Genomic DNA, 22,134 nt, shown 5'->3' with positions numbered 1-22,134 from the left:
CAGTAACAGTTGTTCATTCTGGAGCCTCATATGCTGCTGGAGAAGCTGAGGAATGGTGCAGCTCATGCCACTTGTCTCTCACAGCTGAGTTTTGTTCCCTTGCAGATGATTGCCAAAAGAAAATTGTGGTAATGTCAGACTGAAGAATAGGGGCAAGAGGTGAACCCTCCAGCTCATGATCTGAATTGCCTTTTAATGGTACAGCTTCCTTTCACATCAGCTGGAATCAGTCATGGAATGTGTGCTGTTCTCCATGCCCTGCACTGGGGCAGGCAGCCCACACCAGCACACTGTGCACAGCCAGGAGCAGAGCCAGCTGGTTGCATTCCAAAGGTGGGACATGGAACAATGAGGGACCTCAGAGACCATCTGTCATGGGCAGGGATGTCACTCCCTAGACCCAGTTGCTCCAAGTGCCATCCAGCCTGACCCTGAACATTTCCAAGCATGGGGCAGCCACAGTTTCTCTGGGTTTAACCCCTGCCAGGGCCTCACCACTGTCACAGTCAAGAATATCATCTTAATATGTAACCTAAATGTACCCTCTTTCAGTTCAAAGCCATTACCTCTTGTCCTATCCAGAAGACTTTTCCCTGCAGCTGAAACATCCCATAAGCTGAGCAGCCTGGAGGATACAGTCAGAGGTTTTACAGCAGGAACCACTGACTGACATCTGGTTGTTGATGCCCAGACAGCCCCATCGTAGGGTGAGTAGTGCGATGTGGTATCCAAGCAGGTGGCAGAAGTGCCTGCTCCATGTACAGGTATGTCCAAATGATAATTACAGCTTGCAGAAGTATCCATAGCTTTTTTAAAAAACATAGGATATAAGTGCAAGCTGTAGCCCAGTTTAACAAATCATTCCTCTGCAGTAATACTGCTAAAAAACAACCAAACAAATCAACTTCTGCAGAGTCAAGAATTCAAATGCATTTATATAAGAACAGTTGTAACTAGGAGTGTTTTAAGCTTTCCACAGGGGAAGTTTTTTAACACAGGTTATAAATAATAGGGGAATTTTCTGCCTAGCAAAAAGAAATTCAGGAAGGTAACAACTTCTGCATCACAAACTGTTAGAGGCAGCCCAGCAGCAGCCACTCAGACCTGTACCAGAAATCAGGATTGTCCAACAGGCATTTCCCAGAAATTAGTTCCCTTCCAATTTTGGACTAAGTGTAATGACTGTAAGATTGCAATACGCTTATTTTGCTGTGCACTAATTCTCTTTATTCCCCAGGTCACATCTAGCCAAGAAAGAACTCAGCTAGTCCCAGTTCCAAAGGCAGCCTGACATTGAGGAATACCACTAGTGGAATTACAAGTAGAAAAGTGTAAGTCTCAGTTAAGGAATAAGAGGACACAGGCTTGGCCCCAAACTGGTCTCCTGAGGGAACAAGATGGAACAGAATGACTAGAGGTTGTTTACAATCACTGTCTTTGCAGCACCACTAGTAAGAGCTCGGGAAAAGGAGCCAGAGCACACCAGGGGCATGTTTGGTACGAGGCACTCATTTGGGTCAAATGATATAAACAAATATGTATGTGTGTCAAAGTCATGACTCTGATTTAAGCATCATCTAGCTTTCACTTTATTCTGTGAAACTGGGCTCTTCTTGACTCCAGCCACTTACAGGAAAGAGGCTGCATGATGCCTAAAACTTCAGCCTTTCATTTTCTCTTCTGTATTTTAAGGTTCTCACAAACTGACAGGATGTTTCAACAAGCCAAATACATGAGTTAACTTACTGCCACTTGTGTATCAAGGATTTCAAAAAGACCACTAGAGTGTGACAACATCCTGGAGCATTTGGTTTTGATCTTGGGCTAAGTTTGTGTGATGTGGTGTATTGGTCTGTGGTGGCAGGTGAACACCAAACCCCCTCATGCAGGTACAAACACTCTCAGCTGCTCCATATCAGACAGGGATTTTTGAGAGCTCATTAACAGTCTGGTAAATAGTAACTTACCTTTAAACAAGAGTAGCTGCAGCCTGCCCTTTTTTGGAAGTTTCATTTCCCCAACCTCTAATATTTCAGGCCAGCAGTACAATGTAATAAAAAGCAAAGTGGAGAAAAACAAGCTTGTTTTGGATATGTAACTATTATTGTTTACTCATGACTTCATCAAAGCAGTGAAGAAAAGACAAAAATCTCAGAAGAGCTTCTTTCACACAGACTCTCACCATCCCTTTTTGCAGCAACTGTGCAGGCAAGGAAAATGTGTGACTCCGTATTTATTTATTTTAGTTGTGCTCAGAGTTTTACAGGTAGCATCTTCCCTTTAGACCTTCTCAACAGAAATATAAAAAAGTTTGAAGCCATTTCCCCATTTCCACACTCATCTCCAAAAATCAACTGGGTGAAATGCAGAAACATCTTTTGTTAACAGAGTGGTGAGTTTGGCTTAGCCCAGTCTAGAGCTGTGCTTCCTGCTATGGCACAGACCTATTAGTTTGTAACTTAGAAAACCCAGTCCCAGAGTCCTGAAACTCCCACCTACTCAACAGGAAACAAATATCTTCTCTAGCAGTGACAGGGACATTCCTGGTAGCTGACACCGTGCAGGAGAAAACTTCCTGCAGCTTGAGTGAGCTGGACCTTCTGCAGAAACTGGGCACCCAATCTGTGTTCAGGGGATGGAGAGGAGGCAGGGAACAAACTCTTCAAGGCAGAACAGACTCTTCAAGTAAGTACTGCACGTCTTGGTGGACATGCCTGTCTTAGCAGACGGCTGTGGCATGAGGCACTTCGGTCATGGCTGTAGGGAACTGTCCCAGTTCCATCAACAGAATCACAGGTAAATGTGTTCTCTTTCCTGTGAGAAGTCCCTGAGTTGCAGATCTAAAGGATCTTCCCCCCAAACACACCTTGGTGTCACCAGACCACTGAAAGAAGGAGCTGAGCCAGGTCAGTAGCCTGCAGGGAAGCCCCCTTTCCGTGAGTCGGAGGCCGCAGCCCATCCGCGCTCCGTTCTGAGGATGGCCTGCACCACCGCGCCGCCGCTCACCCGCGCCGTGTCGTGCTTCCTCTTCTTCAGCTGCTGCTCTATGCCCTGCAATGCACAACTGGGTGAGCACAGCACAGAGGGAAACCTGTTGTGTGCACCTGCTGCACCTCCCACAACCACCCAGGTTCGGAGCCTGTGTCACACAGGGCTAAATCTGCATGTTGTTCCTCCTCTTCCCTTTGCTTTCTGGGATGCCCTACTTTTGAAGAAGTGGAATTCAGAAGATTTGATATTTGTGGTGCTCAGTGTGGGTTACCAATACTATTCTTGGTCACAGATATTCACACACTAACAGCCAGGACTGATGGATCCTGATTGGCAGTGGTGGAAAACACAGGACTTGCAGTGCTGACATCTCTACTGTGAATTTATTTTCAAGTCTGTTGCCATGTCCCTCTGGGCATCCCCCCTTGCTAGCTCTGGGCCAGGCTTTCCAGACTCATCGTGAGGTTACACAACAGGACAAGAATTCCCTGAGACTGACTGGATTTAGACTGCTGGATGGTCTGAGCCCTGATGAGTTTTGCTGTTTTGCAAGTCCTTTGTGCCCAACATCACTGCAAGCAGACGCTCAGTTTCAGATACAAGTCACTCTTCAATACACCAGCTTCACACCTGTGTGACTGAGACTAAAGGTACACTTTGAACAGCTTATTGTGACCCAGCACTAGACCAGTACCAGCTTTTCTACTGCTCACCTAGGAACATTTGGCCAAACCTGATGATTTTCCACAGTGCTTGCCTTCCCAGCACTAGGAACCCAGCCCATACAAGCTCATGTATGGCTCTAGTGAAACCAACCTCCTCTATTTGCTGCTCAAGCTCTGTGATATTGGGAAACAGCTGATCGTGAATTCTGGGCTCCTCCACTGCTTTCTTCACATCGTAACCAAACCAGATGGAATTCATGATTGTCTGTAAGAAGCAAAAAGCCTTAATGTAAATTACTTGTCTTCAAAGAAGTCTGACCCTTAGAGCCACACAGACAGAGGTGCCTCAAGAATATTCACCAGAGCACACAAAAGGCATTTCTGGTTTACATGGCTTTCAGTAGTTCTTCTCTTGGCTGAGCAGAACACAGGTACATTGCAGCTTGGATATGCTTAGGAGGATTCCCACACAAAGAAACCATGAGTGACTAAAATTAACACAGCAGAAGGATCAGATCCCTAAGCTGTGGTGGATGGATTTATGCTGCTGTAACTAAGCACACAACAGTCACCCTAACAAACACACCTACAGCTTCCTGCTATTGTACAACCAGTTCCCTTAGGCCTGGCTTATCTTACAGATTGAACTGCAGGCTGGAGCTGCTGGGAAGTGAGAACACACAGAGTCCAGGGTTTAGGAAGTTGCTTGTAGTGGTTTTTACAGACTTCTCCTCTACCTCAGCCAAAAAGGCAGATCCAGCCTGCTGCTGCTGACACAGGGGACAGTCACTGCTGCATGGTTTGAGTGGCTGCCATGGCAGCTCACAGAGGCCCTGCCTGTCAGGCCTGACACCGTCAGGCTCATGGAGATCCAGAAAACAGAACTCAAAGCAAATCTTGTGCAGGTGGTAAGAGCAACTTTCCAGAGAAAACATCACTAAAAGAGGCAATTTAATAGCAGACCTTTTGTAGCCCTGGCAGGAGCTGATGTTGGAGGTCTGGCCCTCAGAATGCCAGGCAGGAGCCTCCTTTCCAAGCCCCTGGCCCCCAGCAGGGAGCCACAGCCATAATCCTGTCACAGGTGCAGATGGGGAGTTCCCCCAAATGCTGCATCTCCCATTTTACCTCGTGTTGTCCCCCATTTGCCCACACCATCACATACCAGTGCTGTTGCTGTAGTTATTTTTGTTCCTCCAGAAGCACCGACCACCATCCTCACCTTTTTCATTTTATCCACCAAAATGGAGGGGCACATAGAGGACATTGGCTGTTTACCTGTTGGGGACACAGATGCAACACAGAGGCTCAGCTTTCTACCTGCAGCTCAAAACTTCCAGCTCTTGCCCAGAGCCTCAGTATCCACCCTCCTGTCTCAGCTCCTGTCCTGCTCAGTCCCTGGGGATCCCACCACCCCCTGCACCCATCTCCTCTTGACTCCCAGACCTGTGTCCCATGGCACAGATGCTGCAGTGTGAGCATGCACAATGCAGCCAAGAGATTGAGCCAGGAAGGTACTTTACAGATACCTGGAGCTATGAAATTTGCTGGAGAAGGAGGGATCCCAAATCCATTGATTATGTAAGGTGAGCTGAAGTCATCCATTTCATCATTAAATATGATTCCACTCACGTTGGACCGTACATCAGAGCCAAAGCTGGAGAAAACAAATTGTCAAAGTCAGGCCAAGACCACAGCAAATCTAGGCAGAGCTTCAGTTGAATTTACTGCAATGTGAAACTTGGGATTTGATTGGAATAGCACTCTACTCCCTCCCATTGTAAAGGACTTTGTGTCACCCCTAGGGGGAAGGAATCAGTTAATACAGTGAGTACACAGCTACACACAGAGGAAAGGCAGCTCAGAGCCCTTCCTACAGCTCCCCTGAGAGAACCAGCACAGCACCTCAGTACAAATACTGCCCCTTCCAGCTGGGCAGTACTGCACTCCATTCAGAGGCAGCACAGCTCAAAGGCCAGCACACTTGGGAATGACTGGGGGCTTGCTTAGATGTGTCAAGCTGGAGACATTTTCTGTGGATAACAATAAGCTTCATGCCCTGGCTCCAGGCCATGTGTGCAAACACAGCTCTTTCTGACAGCACTCACAGCCAAACACTGCACTTCCAGGCCAGCTGTGTTAACTCAAATTCCTTCCAAAAGCCTGGGAAATCAGAACCAGAAGCAATAGCTCTGCTTATGAGAAGATGCAGATGCAGTGAATGTTGTGGAGTTCAACATGAGAGAGGACACATCTTGTCCTCTGACACAAGCACGAGGCCTCAGTGTTGAGCACTGACCTGCAAGCTCAGCAGAAGTGCCCATCACCAGCACTGCTGACCCCTACCCCGCCCCAGAGGTGACAGCTCAGTGGTGTTTGACACCAACCCCAGAACCAGCACTAGGAAGATGGCAAAGGCCTACAGGGAAGGAATGTCTGAGCTCATACTATTGGTTGATGGTGCTGGTGGCGGACACAGCACTGCCATCATCAGCCACAATGGAGATGTGGGAAGTACCGGCATTGTCTCCAGTGTAATACACGGGCTCGTAGTATTCAACCGGATGGGAGGTGTTGTCTGTGATTTTCCTCCGGAGACTATCCGCAAAGAACTTGGATGTCATGTTTCCGATTGCCTGTCAGAGAAATCCAGTGCAGTTACTCAGCAGATTGAGACACGTAGTTATGAGGTTGATATCCAATATTTCAGACCACAGAACAGTGGCAAATCCCAGGAGTGAGGCTACAGTTTTCCCCAGGAGCCTTCCGTCTTAGAAGATGGACATTGTACCAAAAGATGATTTTATGCTGTCATAGGAGCAGCTGTTACAGTCACCCCTTTGAGTTGAAGTTGATCAGCATCCATTATTGCAGTGCTATGGAAAGCTGCCTCCACTCTGCTGTGAGGCAAGCGGGGCTACACTTGCCTCAGGGACAAGAGGAATAGGATTGGATTGAGAGGACAAGGACAAGGCAAGGTCTGACCAGAGTTCTGTAAGTTGAAAATTTGTGTTCATCAAGCTGGGCTGGGCTCAGAGTCTGCTGCTTTTGCAGGCACAGAAGTACAGCACAAAGTACAAAGTTGGGACAAGCAGTCTCACCCCTTCCCATCTGTTGCTCCATTTTACTACAGGCAGGACTCTGGTTAGAGAGCTACAAGGATGCTGGGAATATAGTGAATAAGGCTTCAAACACTATAAAAACAGGCAGGGCTAGACCTAAATGTACTCCAGCTCTCCTGGTGAATTGAGGAGTTTGCTTTCCCTTATAGCAGGAAGGTTGCCTCCATTTATAGCCCTCAAAACTCATCTGTGAACCACATGGGACATCACTTTTTGACTCAGAGCTGTTTCAGTGCCTGTCAACAAGTGGCACAGAGCATGCCTGACAAAGGTGGAGTCACCAAAAACTTCAAGCCATGTCCCAGTCAACTCTGGTGCTTCAGAAAGAAAAGGCTTTTGCCAGGTACCTCTGTAATGTTGACAAATCTTGGGTCTCCCAGCAAGGTCCTCTTGGCGTAGGCAAAGCGAAAAGCCTCCACGATGCGGTGGTAGGTCAGACCTTTCTCCTCCACGGTTTTGATGCTGGCAGCAGAGAAATTATATCCTGGCAACATAGGACAAACAACTGTGAACACAAAGCACAGGGCCAATGGATTCCTAATGCACCCGTGCCAAATGCATAACCTTGAAGCCCAGACTCTACAGAGATGCAGTCACTGGACTCTCCCAATCTCCACACAGAGAACTCAGGAGCTCTGGTAGTTTTGAGCACTGTGGGAGTCACCAGCAGAATTTGTACTTGCAGAGGTGTTTTCCAAAGAAGCCTCAAATACATGTTAGGTTCCACCCATCCAAGTATCAGGGAAACTCCCCTATCAGGAAAATATTTTTCCTCTTGCACCTGTATTTCAGGCAGGAAGGCAACATCCCTGAGTTTACAGCAGAAGAGGAATGTTTCTGCATTTCTGATCTCTCCTGGGCTCTCAGACTCCTCACCTGCTGGAGGGCTATCAGAGAAGCTTTGCTCCCCCAAAAAAGGTGATGTCTTTGGGGCTGTCCCAGCTCCTGCTGCCTGTGGGGCACTGCTCTGTGGCACTCTCACCTTTCAGTATGTTGAAAATGAGAGCCAGAACTGGGCCACTTAGGGGGGCACTGGGTGTGTAGAGGGTGAACTCCCCGAGTTTGATCTGTATGGGGTCCTCAATCACTGTGGCATTGTAGTCCCGCAAGTCTTCCAAAGTGACAATTCCCCCTGGAAAGAGAAAGAAACTAGAGATGTGGGTTTATGTGACTTCTGGTGGGAAGAGGAGGTCATACTCCATCACCATGAATCACAGCAAGGATTGGAGGGAACATGAACAAACCCAAAAAGTACCAAGGTAAAGAAAATAAAGAAAGTAAAGATGTGTGCCCATGAGATCTACTCCTTGATAGATCCATCTGAGGCTCAGATAGTCTAAGCACAAAGCTGGGCTGATTAACAGCAGCCAAAACTCCAGTGATCCATCTTTTTTTACAAAGGACACCAGCAGTGTCAGGCTACAAAATGTCCTGAAGAATTCTGTTTACAGGAGGAAGGTGCAGTTTTGGGTGCAGATGCTTTGTGGCACCCCACAGGTAGAATGATTTGAGTGTTCCATCACCTTTCCTATCTGAAGGGGGAAGACAGTAAGTAATTATCCACCACAAATTAAGGCAGTAAATTACTCACAGGAAGTTCACCAAGCTAGCCAGTGCTGGCTGGTGAGGATAGGAAACTGCCACCATCTAGTGGTACCGAGAGATCAAACAGCTCAGAGTTCACAGGACCACCACGTATGTAACGTTTTAGGTACAAACTCGTTGGACTCAGGCTCTGTGAATAGCTTGTTCACAGCTTGGGAGGCTCTGTGGTACAGAAATGCACAGGAAGTGCTCTCCATTTCTGAGTTTTAAACACGTCTGGTAAAGTGCTGCTTTTGGGTGTCCTGTTCCCACAGATCTGAGAGGCAGCATTTCAGGGCTCCCCTCTCCCAGGGCTTCTGCAAGTCGCCAGCTCCTCCCTGGGCTCTGAGCAGTGTGGTCCCTCCTGCTGCTTGGCACAGATGTCCTGGTTCTCACCTGCATTGTGGATGTCAGCAATGATCTGCTTTGCCAGGCTTCCTGTGTAAAAGGCATCTGCTCCTTCATTGGCTATAGTCTCGTAGGTGTTGGCTAGTTTGGGCATCTTGATGGTTTCGCCCTCTTGCAGAATTTTCCCTCCTTTGCAGAACACTTCGCTAAGAGAAAGGAGATTGAGAAGATCAGGTTTGAGAGACAAGATCAAAACTCGGAGTATCTGTGGCAGCTGAACCAGCATGAGTGTCCATGCTAGATGTTTCTTGGAGAGAAGAGAAACTGCCTGAGCCATGGCCCAAGGGTCCTCATATCTTGGCACTGGGACATAAAATTGTGCAGTGTTTTCTGACCTGCAATTCCACGTGCTCAGTTTACTCAATGGAGCCCGCAGCAGGGATTCACACCACAGCTCCACCCTCCCTGCACACCCAAGGAGCCAACAAGTGCCTCAAGACACACAGTAGGGGCCACAGTCCTTGAACTCAGCAGTTCAGTTCAGAGCACAGTCTATTAAGCTGTGAGATTCAAAGCTTCCATTAAATCCAGAAGTGTTTTGGTCCCTGTTTGTTAGATCACTTTAAGGTAGATGCTTTCCTCTCTAGCTCCCTCATGATGGGTCATGATTGTGCTGCTGTGGACCTGCCAGATGGAAGGGCAGGAGATAGGCCAGGGTGTACATTACCAATTGGATAGGAAACAAACCTGCAGCTGGTAGAGGTTTTAAGGAAATGAGAGAATTAAGCATGATCTCCAGCAGGGCTGGGCATAAACACTAAGGGTTTAACTGTAAAAAGTCAAAGTTAAAACCCTTCATGCTCAAAGTCTGTCAGAAGTGGATGGTCAGAGGCACTGCTTGAGGAAGGCTGATTGTAGAGTAAGGGATGATCCAAATTCCCACTGCCTGACAGCAGATGAGATGTTCAAGGAGATTCTGCAGTTGCTCCAAGTGCAGGTGAGATCAGCTTGGTGCACTTACAGCACGAGGAATAGCTGGGCATTCAGAAAACACATTGGGCAGACTGATCCCCAGCACGTACTCTAATTCCACTTTTGCTCAGACAAGTCGACTTCAGGAGCAGAATTTCTCCCCCTTTAAAGGTCAGGACTGAACATTCCCCATGATTTAGCACCTTTAGGTGTCAGCACTGACACCAGCAGGCACAGTGAGTGTGGTTACTGCAGGGGATGCACACAGACACTGCAGTACACAAACACAGGGACTTTGCAGATTGGATGCAGCCACCCCAAATTTCTCTGCATAGAACAGCAACTGCTCTACCTACCACAGCAAGGGATTGCTTTCAATTGCCTCCTCTTTTGATTTGATGGCTGCAGCAAGGCCTTTCCCAACAGGGAATCCTTCTCTTGCCAGCTTGATACTGGGCAGAAACAGGTCTTTCCATGCCAGCTTGCCATGACGTTTGTGAGCCAGCTCATAGCCACGGATTTCTCCTGGAACAGCAATTGACAGTCCTCCTGCAGCAGAAAAGGAATCAATTAAGTCTTCCACAGCAAGAAAAGAAAATGGTTGATGGAGCAGGAGGTACGGCAGGTGTCTCTGACAGCCCTGGTTTTAGATAAGACTTGTGTGTACTGTGATCAGCTCAGTTTGTGAAAATTAACAGAATTAACAAAATCATTTGGTCTGATATTTGTGCCTACATATTCTGGACTGCTGAAACCCCTCTGTCCCCTTGTTCATAACTCCAGTTTTAGGGTCATTTCCCCTCAGCAGGCTCTGTACCAGAGCAAAGCTGCTCAGAACACAAGCTATCACTGCGAGAGGACACAGACTGTGACATACTTAAGCCAAAAACTTTGTTGCAGCATTGTAACTACAACTGGAACAGATTGATTCCACATGGTACAGTGATGCTGCAGCTTGCTTCAATCCTGTTTTCACTGGCATCTCCTGGAAGTTCAACACACTGCTCAAACCTCCTCCAAGGTGCTGTTCTTTCTTGCTTAGAAGAGTCACCATGAAGAGAACTAGTTAGTATTTCTTTCTATTTCTTAGTAGAAAAAACTTTCCTGAAAGGAAACTTCTCTGAAGGCCCCAATCCATTAGTTGAAGCCACCACAACAATTTAGGGAGGACACTTGAACTGACAAAACCCAAGGTGATCCACAACAAGATTTATTCAAAGAGGTGGAAAAGAAAGATGGCACATGTGGAACAGGTTATACTCAGTGCTTTGCATTCACCTGATTTTTTGTGAAGTGAAAAGCAGAAAGTGATGGGGTCCCTGACTAGTTTAAAGGGCATTGCTTTTAGCTTCTTTGTCAGGTCAGAGTTTGAAAATTGTGTCAGAGCATATTTCTAGGTGAGAAATCCTGTAGGTAGGCAAGAACCTAACCATAAGAAATGTTCTTAATTTGCTGCCAGTAGCAGCAAATGCTGGAGCTATGTGTTCCCCCCAAAGCAGTGAAGCAGTCTTTGCCATACCTTTCAGAGAGAGCTGTGTGTTGTTCCCAAACATGTCCTCCGATGCACTTTTTGGAGCCACCTCTCTTGCATTAATGATTTCCACTTTTCCTTTAATGACAGAGCAAGGAAGATGATGTTTAGCTCTGGACTCAGCACACAGGCATGGTCTCTGCTGAAGGACTCTGATCAACGTGAGCCAGTTTCTTGGCAATTATTTTGAGGACATTCCCCCAGAGGCTGTGAGCATCAGTAGTTTACCTTCTCTTAGGTAGGATAAATCTCCTGCCTTAGATAAAGTTCTCCAACTGTTCCAGCTGTGTGTGGCCCTGTCCCTTACCTGTGCTGCTGTAGATGGTAAAGAAGAGGCCCCCTCCAATGCCCATGCTGTGAGCATTCATGAGTCCTACACAAAGCAGGGCTGCAATCGCAGCGTCCACCGCTGATCCTCCTTGCTTGAGAATGTCCCTGTGCAGGAGAAGGGAAGGTGACATGTGACAGTGTCTCAGCTCCCTGTGAGCAGTGCATGCACCATGTCAGAGCAGCTATGACAGATTGTCTGAGGCACATTTGTCCACACCCAGTCTATGTGTTCCTCAGGAAAAGGAAGTTTTGAGCTTCTGTCACCAGAGAGAAGAGACCCTTAATGGTCAGTGTGCAGACCAGATCAGCCCTCATTAGGGACACATCCCAAACAGCTTGAAAACAGTGAGATGTGACAGGGTACATGTGGGGACTGACATTCCACATACATTCATTACACTGTCATAAGAAATGACAGTTTTCTGAGGAGCCTTAAATCTGCAGCACTTGAGACTAGAACTGGAAGATGAATCAATTTTTTTTTTTTAAAGGAGCTAGAAAGAAAACTCTTGTTCTCATTGCTCATGGATCCAAGGAATCTTTGCCTGCTACATTGTCTGTGAGCAGTAAAGCTGGTAAAACATGGGAAAAGCCTTAGGATCTCCACTTTCTACAGGGAGATTAGGGACTGTTTATCCATGCTGGGCAACTGTGAGGATTGGCCCTGAACATTGGAGAAGCAACAGTTCTGTCTCATGCAAGAGCTGAAGAGAGTCAGAGTAATGAGTGGGTACCTGCCAATGATGGAGCACGGCCCCGCGTCGGTGGCCACGGCCGCCCTCCTGTAGGTGTGTGTGTCCCCTGAGCGCAGCCCGAAGAACAGCCCCAGGAACAGGATGAGCCCCAGCAGGGCTACAGTCACCACTGTCACCACCACACAGCGTGTCTTCATCTTCCTGTGGAAAGAGACAGGATTGTCAGCCCTGCTGCCACCTCCTTTCATATCCTCAAACCAGCAACTACCACCTGGGTAAGGACCTGCCTTTCAGCAGGCAGGAAACATCACATACTGAACCACCTCCAGATGCATAGGTGAGAAGAGAAATCCAAGGAGCAGAACGCAACTGCTGTTAGTCATGGCTGACATCATCTTCAGGACAAAAAATTTTTAACATTTTTTTAAAAAATAACTTCATAAAATCTGCTTTTAAACACCATGCCTATGGAGGAATCTCTGTCTATAAAGTTGCCAAGGACCAGTGCAAACCACATCTAGGTCATTAGGAAGCAACTTCGGAAAAATCTACCTGGCACAGCCCAGTGTGAGCACAGCACCCATTCCTGCCTAGGGCCCTTGGCCAGAGCAGCTTCCCAACGAGCCAGGCACTTCCATGTGCTCAGACCTCCATGTGTCCCAGTCCTGCACTCAGCTGCTCTCGGGCTGCACAGGGCTGCAGCTCATCTGAGAGTGAGCACAGAATGCCAGGGAGCTCTCCGGGTACACACGGGGATGAGTGCAGAGCTATGGAGTGGATGGAGTCACTGCCACCTTGGTGGGACAGGCAGTCCAGCAAATACAGCTTCAACAGCTCCTCTCTGACTCCTTTTCTTTTCCATTACAAGACCATTCCAGCAAAATAGACCTAAATGAATCATATTGCCTTCAGAGACCACCTTCCCCCTTTGTTCCACAGCTCTGGGCTTTTACCACAACTTCAGCACAATAGCCAAGATATCCTTTACCTTACCAAAGCATTTGCCATCCTCAGAGAAAAGCCAGTCCATGGAGCTGTGGTGAAGAACAGATGCACAAACCCCACTGTGGATGCCCAGCAGCCCAAGGCAGAGTGAACTCCAAGAGCCAGAGCAGCACTCAGTGCCCTGCAGCAGCGCACAGCCAGGATTAGGCAGCAGTGAGTGTGCCAGCACTGAGCTAACTAGAGGAAACAGGCCAGGCCAGCCAAACCAAAACTTTTCTCAGAGGGGGTGATTAGCAAACAGGGCCCCCCCAGCCTCATGCCCTGGCTTTAACCAGGAGATACACATTTGCTGGCCAAGCCCTGTAGCTGTGAGTCTCAGTCTGAGCACTAAAGATGCCCATCTCCATCCAGGTAAAGCAGCTGTAAATCTACTGTATGTGCTGCTCTGTAAACAAATGTCAACTGAGGGTTGTAAAAGTAAATGGATGAAACCTCTTTCCAGGTTCTAGAACTTAATTTACACTCAACCACTTTTAAAAGAGACCAGTGGTGTGTTTGCAGAGCAATGACTGTGCAGGGAAACAGAGAAGCCATTATGTCCCCAACAATAGCTCACACACAGCCTCAGAGTTTAAAGACAGTTTTGTTTGTTGGCAGAGAGATTTCAGCTTCAGCACTGGCAGTCTCCTCCAGGCTTCACAAGAAATGCCATGGGATCTTTTATCTGTGCCCCAGCTCAGCAGAAGGTACTTTGTTTGGTCTGAAGGCTGCTCTGTGCTGGGCTGTCCTTCAAGCCCCGTAGTGCCGAGTTAACCCATGGGCTCCTGGCTGGGGCTCTGCAGCTCTTCTCCACAGCTGGTTGTCTCACTGCTGGGCCCCTGCAGAGGTTACTGCCTTGTCAGCCAAGTTACTCTGACAGCAGGACAGAAGGGCAAATTTCAGCCCCTGCTCTCACCTCCTCTCTGGAATGGGATCACACCTGTGAGCATCCTGTAGACTCAGAAGAGCTCCATGCTCTGTCCTGCTGCCTGCTGACTGCACAGACCTTGGAAAGGGCATCCTTCATATCACTCAGGTACAGCTCTTGGCCTGCCAGGCATGAGGATAAGACATGGGGATAAGACACGGGGCAGCAACACACACAGGCTGCCATGCAGAGATACTGACCCTGTGCTGTACCAGCCTGTGCCTCTGCAGCTCAAGTGAATGCTCTTAATGAAGGTGTATCTGTGCAATCTGTCAGACTGATCCTGCTCAGCAAGCAGCAGATGTATGAGCTCGAGACCTGCAGCTTTCTCCTCTCCAGCAGTGAGCAGAGAGCAAACCCAGCTGAGGATAATCCTCTCCACCTTTGCTGCCAGCTCAGCTCCCATAAGCTCCTTAGCCCGTCCCAGGCCTGACCCCAGAGGGAAGCACAGCCCTCACTGCCTTTCCAGCTGTGGCACAGCAGGGCCAAATGTGCATTTGGCTTGATGTGCAGAAATCAGAAGCAATATCCACTGCTAACCCACCTCTTCATACTCCTTGTGCCCTGGGCAGGCACACTACAGAAACAGCTGAGTTTTTGGAGCAATGGTTTGAACCTTGTCCCTAAGTCCCCATTATGATTTATTATTGAGGGGTGGAGCAGCATCTGCAAGCCACCACCTGAGCAGGCTCCCCAGCTACTTTCTACTGGCTTTAACCTCCACATCTCTGCCAAATCCAGCTGCTTGGAAGCTTGGCTTCAGTCACAGAGTGCTTTGGCAGCAGCAAAAGGTCTCCAGGAGAGAGTGGCTCTAAAGCAATTAAAAGCAATACAATTATTTCTCACTGTTATAAAGGTCCACCAGCCAGTCTTAGCCACAGAATTTAAAAAGTAGCTTGATTACCTTAATTTACATTAGGAGAGGGGGAGGACCAGCAAGCAGCAGAGTTATGCTTGTACAAGCAGCCCCATTGAGCTGTACTCAGATGTGTCACAACATGCACAACCTTATTTAAACATGACACGAGGTTTGAATTCAAAGTGCCCCAGTGCAACAGGGGGTTGCTAGTTAGTGTCAGGCAGGAGATGCAGGATCTGACATCTCTGCCAAGAGGGCTGGGGCATTCTGTAGAGATGAGGAATCTCCCATGGTCAGGGAAAGTGCCAGGAGAATTGGAAGAGAAGCACCAGCCAGAAAGCAGTGGGGAGAGAATAGTGGGATACCAGAGGATGACAAAGGACTGCAGGCATGATCAGGAACTGCTTTGTTCCCAAATGAAATAGTAGATGAAGCATCCACTGACAACCCCTAAAACTTTAACCCAACAGGCTTCTGCTTCAAACCCATCTTGCAACAGCTTCATATCTCAGTGCCTGCTCCTGAGAGTTCCCTGTGCTCCCTCTCACAGCCCAGTAGCCACTACCAGGCCACTAGCTCTGAGATATGCACCCTAACTTTCCTAGACAGCACAAGAAAAGCAAGGATAGTTTGGACATTTGGACTCTTGTCACAGGCTATGCCCTCGTGTTACGTGACAAACACTGAAGTTCCATCAGGAGATATTTTAATTGGAGCCTTACACAGTCCTCATCTCCACCAATGATAAGGGAGCTAAAGCAGAGGTTCAGCCCAGCCATGAAGAAGCCCAAAGAGGCTTCCAAATTCAGACCTAGGCACTGCTCCCACCTGAAGCAGGAGGACAAAGCAGTCCCTGGAGAAACACAGCAACTCCATTCAACTCAGTTAAAAGCCCTCCTCACACACGGTGCCTCTGTGCTGGTTCCTGTCCAGCGGCCAGCACCCCCCTCTTGGTTAATCCGAGCATTGCAGACTCATGTGGATACACATCAGTTTGCAGGAGAAAAGCCTAGTGGGGATCAGTGGTCCCTGCTTATTGCTGGGATAATCAACACTGGAAAGAACCGAGTGCTAAATGGATGAAGGGTGAATGAAGGGACTCAGGTGCTGCTCAAGGAGAGCTCTTGTGATCAGTTTGTGACTCCTCCACAGGCACAGGCTTTTCTCAAGCCTGTAGTGTTCTGCCCAATGTAGATCAAACTCTGAGCTCACTGAGAAAGAGAATAATTTCCTCTTGAAGCAACTTTTTCCTCAAAAATCCCTCATGTCTCCCTGAAGAAATTTTAGCATCAAATCCAACATTTTTTATTTTAAGATGCTTCAGCATAAAGTATGAAGTGGAAAAAAAAAAAGGCAGAAAGGTGGAATAAATACAGAGTTCCCCACTTCATATGGTTTCACAGTGTTTCCTAGTTGAGGACCTCCTGGAAATCCACAACTGGCAAACTTAATCTCAAAACCACAAGTTATTCAAGTTTATAAATCCATTAAAAATATTATTGTCACGGACACTCCCATTTTAAAGTCAAAATGCTTCATCAAAATAGCTCAGTTCTCCCAACTGTTGCAAAAGATGTTTTCAGGTGCTCTTTTGCCATCAAACTAGCAGTTGTTTATTAGACTTGAACTCATTCAGACTGGTTAGTCAGGTCCTATCATTCTCTTTTGGCAAGCTTTCATCTGCTTACTAAAAAAGTCACATTTTCACACATTCTGTTGGATAAGAAATCCCTCACAGCACTTTCAGGTTGAGGGGAATGGCTCAATGAAGGTAATTCCTGTTTCCCCCTTACCTCTTTAGAGTATTTGCAAGTTGGTCCTGTCCTTTTGCACAGACCTGTGTGTACTGACCTCCTCTGAGTGTCCTTTTTCAGGAAGTGAACTCTTTCCTAGGGGAAAAACATCCTCGTAGCAGTAACCACGTACCTGCCCTTAAAAGCTCTCCAAAACTTGTATTTGGTATTTGTACAGCTCTGCTCACAGAGGTGGACCCATTGAGACTCATTACGCTTGAATTCACAGTACCAGAGGAATGCAGAAGTAATCATTGACTAGGTGAAGAGTCAAGAACTCACACCTCTTGAAATGCATATTTTAGGATCCACGAAGATTGTTTATCAACAGCAGAATCATTCTGTGTTCCTGGATTTGGTTACTACATGGTACAAATATTTTTACTCACCTCATTGCTAGCTCTGAAGTTCTGATTAGCAACTGGACAAGTACAATGGACTCAAATTGCACCAGGGAAGGTTTAGAGTTGATTTTAGGAAAAAAATCTTTACTGAAATGGTGGTCTGGCTGCTCCAGAAAGTTGTGGAGTAACCACCTCTGGAGGCATCTAAAAGACACATAGATATGGCACTTGGGGACACTGTTTAGTGCTGGGTTAATGGTTGGACTCACTGATCTTAAAGGTCTTTTCCAACCTCAATTGTTCTATGATTCTAAATACATTGTGTCTCCACATGGCCAGGTCCCCTCACACCACTCTTGCCTAAACCCTTGTGCTCACAGATGGACTGGATTTTGTGTCTGTCCCCTCAGCTTAAACCCAGACCCTGCCAGAATCAGCTGTGACAACACTTGGTGGGAATAACCTGCCTGCCAAGCACGGGCAGCTGCTGGCAGTGCCAGGGCACCTGAGCAGCTCCCACACCTGCCCTCACCACCTTAAACTGGCACCAGGCATCACATTAACACCCCAGCTGCAATGAGAAGATGTAATGCCTGTTCTGCCTGGCCTGGCAGAACCTCTGGCAGGCAGGATGGCGGGGATGAAGAAACCTGCCCTCCATCATTAAACCTCACTGAGGATTTTAAGCAATCATCCTCCATGTCTGCTTGTGCCAAGTCAGGCAGCACAGTTGCAGCTCCAAGATTGCAGCTCACCTGCTACTGAAGTGCAGCACAAAACCCAGTAGAACCCAGACTAAGGTAAAGAGCTGTACAAACTGTCCTTGGACTCTATGGACTCAGCTACTAAAATTTAGGCCACCGTTTATGCCCTTGGTTTTCCAGAAATCCCAGACCCTCCTGTGAACACCCAGTGCCCACCCAGAATGTAACACAAACAAATCACAGCTTGCCTTAAGCTTGGGCACAGTGCAGATCCAAGCCCACACATCTTAAGCCTGACTTAAGAGTGCCTTGCAGAAGGCACTCTGCAAACACAGGATGAAGCAAAGTCTGCCTGGATGCCAGTCAGCACCGTTAGTCAGCACTATCTGGACTCTGGCATCAGTCAAGAGGTTAATGCCTCAACCCCAAACCAGCCCAGTCCCTCTGCCCCCCACTCCAACCTTTGACACTCCAGATCTCCACTTGCTGCAGTAGCTGTACTACACTGACTCATAAACAAACTCTGGGCTACTTCCAAGATTAAAAGCTTTAGGGTGGTATTTTCTCTGCCTAAAAATACATCTTCTTTCCTATAATAGCCACAAAATGGAGCTCTGTTTAACCTTTACATATGGAAAAATCAGTACTATAAAACATGAACATTTCAGTCCTGAAATATTTGGAAGGAATGTAGCCTGTGCCTACCTTTCAAAGATGGCTTTCAAATACCCCTTTCAAGACACTGTATGAAGAGCACAGGCTCCTCCAGCTATATTGCTATTGTCCAAGAGGTCTTGAGCAAAAAATGGAAACTTTCTGGGAAGTACATACTGGCACAGAAAGTACTCTGCATTTGATGTATCTGTTGTTTTTCCTACCAGCCAGTATGAACTACACACTCAGAATCCAGGCCACATTCAGCTGTTAACACACATCCCTCACATTTATTGATGTGAGACTCACGATGCTCCACAGAAAAGATTGTGACAGGAGCACACAGCTATCCTCTGAAAAAGCAGACAGTGTAGAAAGGTATCTGGTCTCTGCCCCAAACAAATCAACCTGCACTTTCAGCCTGTCACACCCTTAATATTAACAGGGGAATTTAAGATGCAGTCTACTGAGCAGAAGCCTTTTCTTAATTTACTGACCCTGTAGGTGTGATGGGACCGGGTTTTATTCTTAATATTTTCATGGTTGTAAAGTTGCTACATCCCTGAAGTGGGTCTAGGTCAGAAGAGACTCTCCCTGTCACATTTTTTTCAGAGGGTACAAGGTGACATGGAAAGGCTGTAAGAAAGCCCAGTTCTAAATCATACTTATCCCACTGCAGTATTTCACCCCACTGCTGAAAGGCAGGGTTTACATCAGTGAGCCAACAAAACTAAGCAATTCTGTCCTTCTTCAAGGATAATGCAGTGCCATGTTCTTACCAACACAGAGCTGGAACAAGTTGGATGCTCCTCAGTAAGTTACTCTTTCACCTATGCACAAGGAGAGTTGAAGGTGGGGTCTAAGAAAGTTATGAAACCTGAAGTCAGTGCCTGCAGTTCCAAAGGGTTTAACACTGACGTGTACAGGTTGTGCTATGCACAGCTAACTTATTTCAGCTGTATAATATATATTTGGTATATATATATATACACACATATACAAATATATATATATTTATGTATAAATATATTTGGCAATTACCAAGTATCTCTGTCTAGGCACTAATATAATAGAGAGCCCTGTTATAACTCAGTCTTACATGTTTCAAGCTGAAAAGCCACACCTCAACAGTAATGCCATGTTTAATGCAGGTGCATTGCTGACTTGCTCTTCTCAGCCCATTACAAATAAAGGAAAAGTAAAATCTGAAGGACTCACCACCTCCCTCCATCTGTGATGTTCATGGCATGGTCTTTAACACTCCCCCAAAATTAGCATGTGCTATTACATAGAAACTTGAGCAACACAGGAGTGCATCTTTCAGCACATGAATCAATGCCTTCATAGCTCTTGTCATGGAACTTGCAGATACTGAAAAGCATCAGGCAACCCGAGGCATTTCTGGGGAGTTTTTCTTTTTGTTTCTTCCCCCCACCCTTGTTGATTTTTTCTGTAGGAGTTTCATGAAGCAGCCCCAGCAATGACTCACAGAGCACAGACCACGTCTACTGTTCAGACTCCTCCTTTTTATGGCAGAACAAGCAACCCAAGGTCCCCCTTTCCCAATGTTTTAACATCCTGATGCATTATTGGAATAGATGCTGTTACAAGATTTTGTAGCATAGGTTTACCTCTTGTTGCAGGTAAGCTGTTTCTCCCATGAGGAAGTCTTTCCCCTCTAACACAGCAGTGTTGAAATCCACTATTTTTTATTTTATTTATTATTTATTATTATTTATTAATTTTATTTATTTATTATTTACTTTTTATTATTTTATTTTATTACCTGAACATGAGCATCAAAAATAGCATCTCAAGTGTCCACTAACAGAGCTGGAAATAATCATGTGAGGCTTCTTCCTACTAAATAATAGCTCCCTTCTTGACCCTGTGCTCTACTCTTCCATGATGAAGGCAACCAGTGGAAGCTAAGTACCAGCTGTATGGGTAACAGACAATTCTAATTTAGGCTAAGCATGACCTAAGAAACACTGATGCAAAAAAGAGATCACTGCTGGAGAAGTCACCAAGGGAGACTCTTAGAGAAAAAGTACTTTGAGAATGGAAAAGATGCCTAGCGTGCAAGAGGCTGAGTTGACTCAGAGCAGGGCACAAAAGTTGCCTTAGAGAGCTGAAAACAAACCAGCAGGTGTTTGTCCACAGCCAAAGCACCTCCTTCCCCTCCAGTGAGAGTTGCTTTCACCATAACTCACCTGCTGAAATGGAGCCACCCACTAACCCCAGATGCTTTCATTTTATGGATCTGTTTTCCTGTAATCACCCACAGGTACACACTTTTCCCTGGGACAAAGGTAAGCAAGTGGAAGATAACTGGTAAACAGGGAGGTTAATTAACCCTTTCTTCCCAGCCACATTGGTTAACCATAAACAATATCCTTCTAACCCCAGAGGCAGCTGCAGCAGCATTGCTGTGACAGAGCTGTGTGAACTACCGCATCTCCTCGGTGCTTGGAGGTTGTTGTTTGCTGTTGCAGAAGAAACCCTTTTGCTCCTCCCTTCCAGAAAAGAGTGGCTATCCTCTGTCCAAGTTCTGCCTTCTTTTATCATTTTTCCTCAATTTTATCTCTCTGCTATCTCAACTCAATCTTACTCGTTAATTTTATGTCAAGCTCTGCAGTTTCCAAAACCTCCATCAGTCTGTACCATCTATCTGACCAGATTTATAAAGCCCTTTAATCTTTGCAAAGCCTTTCTGCCAGGCCACCAAAGGGACTGTTCTTGCAGCTGCCAGAACTGCCTTTCCTCCAGCAGCACAGTCCCACACAGCTTCCCCTCAACCTCACCATGCCCCAGTAAAAGGAGACAGAGGAAAGAATGACATGGGGAAAGAAGAAAACCTAAACTGGTGAAGGGAAAACCAGAGAATGCGGGAATGAAGTAGGACAAAATAAATGAATGAATGAAGATAGGAGGACAAAAAAGGCAAAAAAACAGAAAAAGGGGAAACTGAAGGGCAAAAATGAATGATGCCCTTTCTCTCAAGGCTAGAGGTTTTCCCCAGCCCCGCCTGACTGCTGCACTTGGACCTGTCCTGCACATGCAGATTGAAGCTCTCAGATCAAAGATGAAGTTTGGACTTTCTTGGTGCTCTGCAGAAGGGTTTATGTAATTTTTATGTAAGGTTTATGTAATGTTATACTTGCCACAGAGATAACTGTATTTTATAGACTGTAGAGCATCTGGATGCATGGGTGAGGTCACCAAAACCCTGGATTCCAGTTACAATAAAGAAACTCAAGACTGCATTCACTGAAGAGGTTTCACAGACTTCAGCTGAAGTTGGAAAAGAGGTGTTTCCAACTGAAAAAAATTTGTAGCTAGCTGCTTAAATTCACCTGTTTTTACTAAACCAAGACTCTACAGATAGGTGAATACCTTAATGACCATAGAGCTGGTTTGAATGGCTTTGCTTCTCCTGATCTTAATCCTGTTTGCTGTGGACACCTGGATCAGGAAACATGAGAGAAAAAGCCCTGGAGAGCCCACCTCTGACATGTTAGGGGGGATCCAGACAAGAGCAGGAGCAGGTCTTTGTTTTCTAAACACACATAGGAGAGTGCCATTCTTTTTGTTCTGCTAGTGAGCACAGAGTCTCCCAGTTCTGGTCCTTCA

General features: G+C 46.6%; 1 protein-coding gene across 18 annotated transcripts in view; it reads right to left on the bottom strand.

The window, feature by feature from the left end:
• Positions 1-2,218: 2,218 nt before the first annotated feature.
• The window catches only part of GGT1 (gamma-glutamyltransferase 1), a 57,080-nt gene continuing 37,164 nt past the window's right edge, over positions 2,219-22,134 (bottom strand). For 10 of the 18 annotated variants that reach the window (XM_086855742.1, XM_086855744.1, XM_086855748.1 and 7 more), the window contains 12 exons: positions 12,275-12,436; positions 11,518-11,645; positions 11,199-11,288; positions 10,036-10,228; positions 8,756-8,913; positions 7,758-7,907; positions 7,123-7,259; positions 6,102-6,289; positions 5,183-5,310; positions 4,819-4,931; positions 3,808-3,921; positions 2,219-3,051 (listed from right to left, as the gene is read on the bottom strand). In XM_086855742.1, coding sequence (XP_086711868.1) covers positions 2,908-3,051; positions 3,808-3,921; positions 4,819-4,931; positions 5,183-5,310; positions 6,102-6,289; positions 7,123-7,259; positions 7,758-7,907; positions 8,756-8,913; positions 10,036-10,228; positions 11,199-11,288; positions 11,518-11,645; positions 12,275-12,436 — 1,705 coding nt within the window. In that variant the 3' untranslated portion in view covers positions 2,219-2,907. Of the gene's footprint in view, positions 3,052-3,807; positions 3,922-4,818; positions 4,932-5,182; positions 5,311-6,101; positions 6,290-7,122; positions 7,260-7,757; positions 7,908-8,755; positions 8,914-10,035; positions 10,229-11,198; positions 11,289-11,517; positions 11,646-12,274; positions 12,437-13,223; positions 13,790-14,135; positions 14,270-16,799; positions 16,896-19,719; positions 20,005-22,134 lie in introns of those variants that run through there. The other 8 variants (XM_086855738.1, XM_086855740.1, XM_023937694.2 and 5 more) reach the window with 6 other exon arrangements.

This window comes from Cyanistes caeruleus, chromosome 18, assembly GCF_971803275.1.
Source record: "Cyanistes caeruleus chromosome 18, bCyaCae1.hap1.1, whole genome shotgun sequence".
In the NCBI taxonomy this organism is placed as follows: domain Eukaryota; kingdom Metazoa; phylum Chordata; class Aves; order Passeriformes; family Paridae; genus Cyanistes; species Cyanistes caeruleus.
Note: the sequence above shows the minus strand (reverse complement) of the source record. Positions and strands in the feature narration are given on the sequence as shown.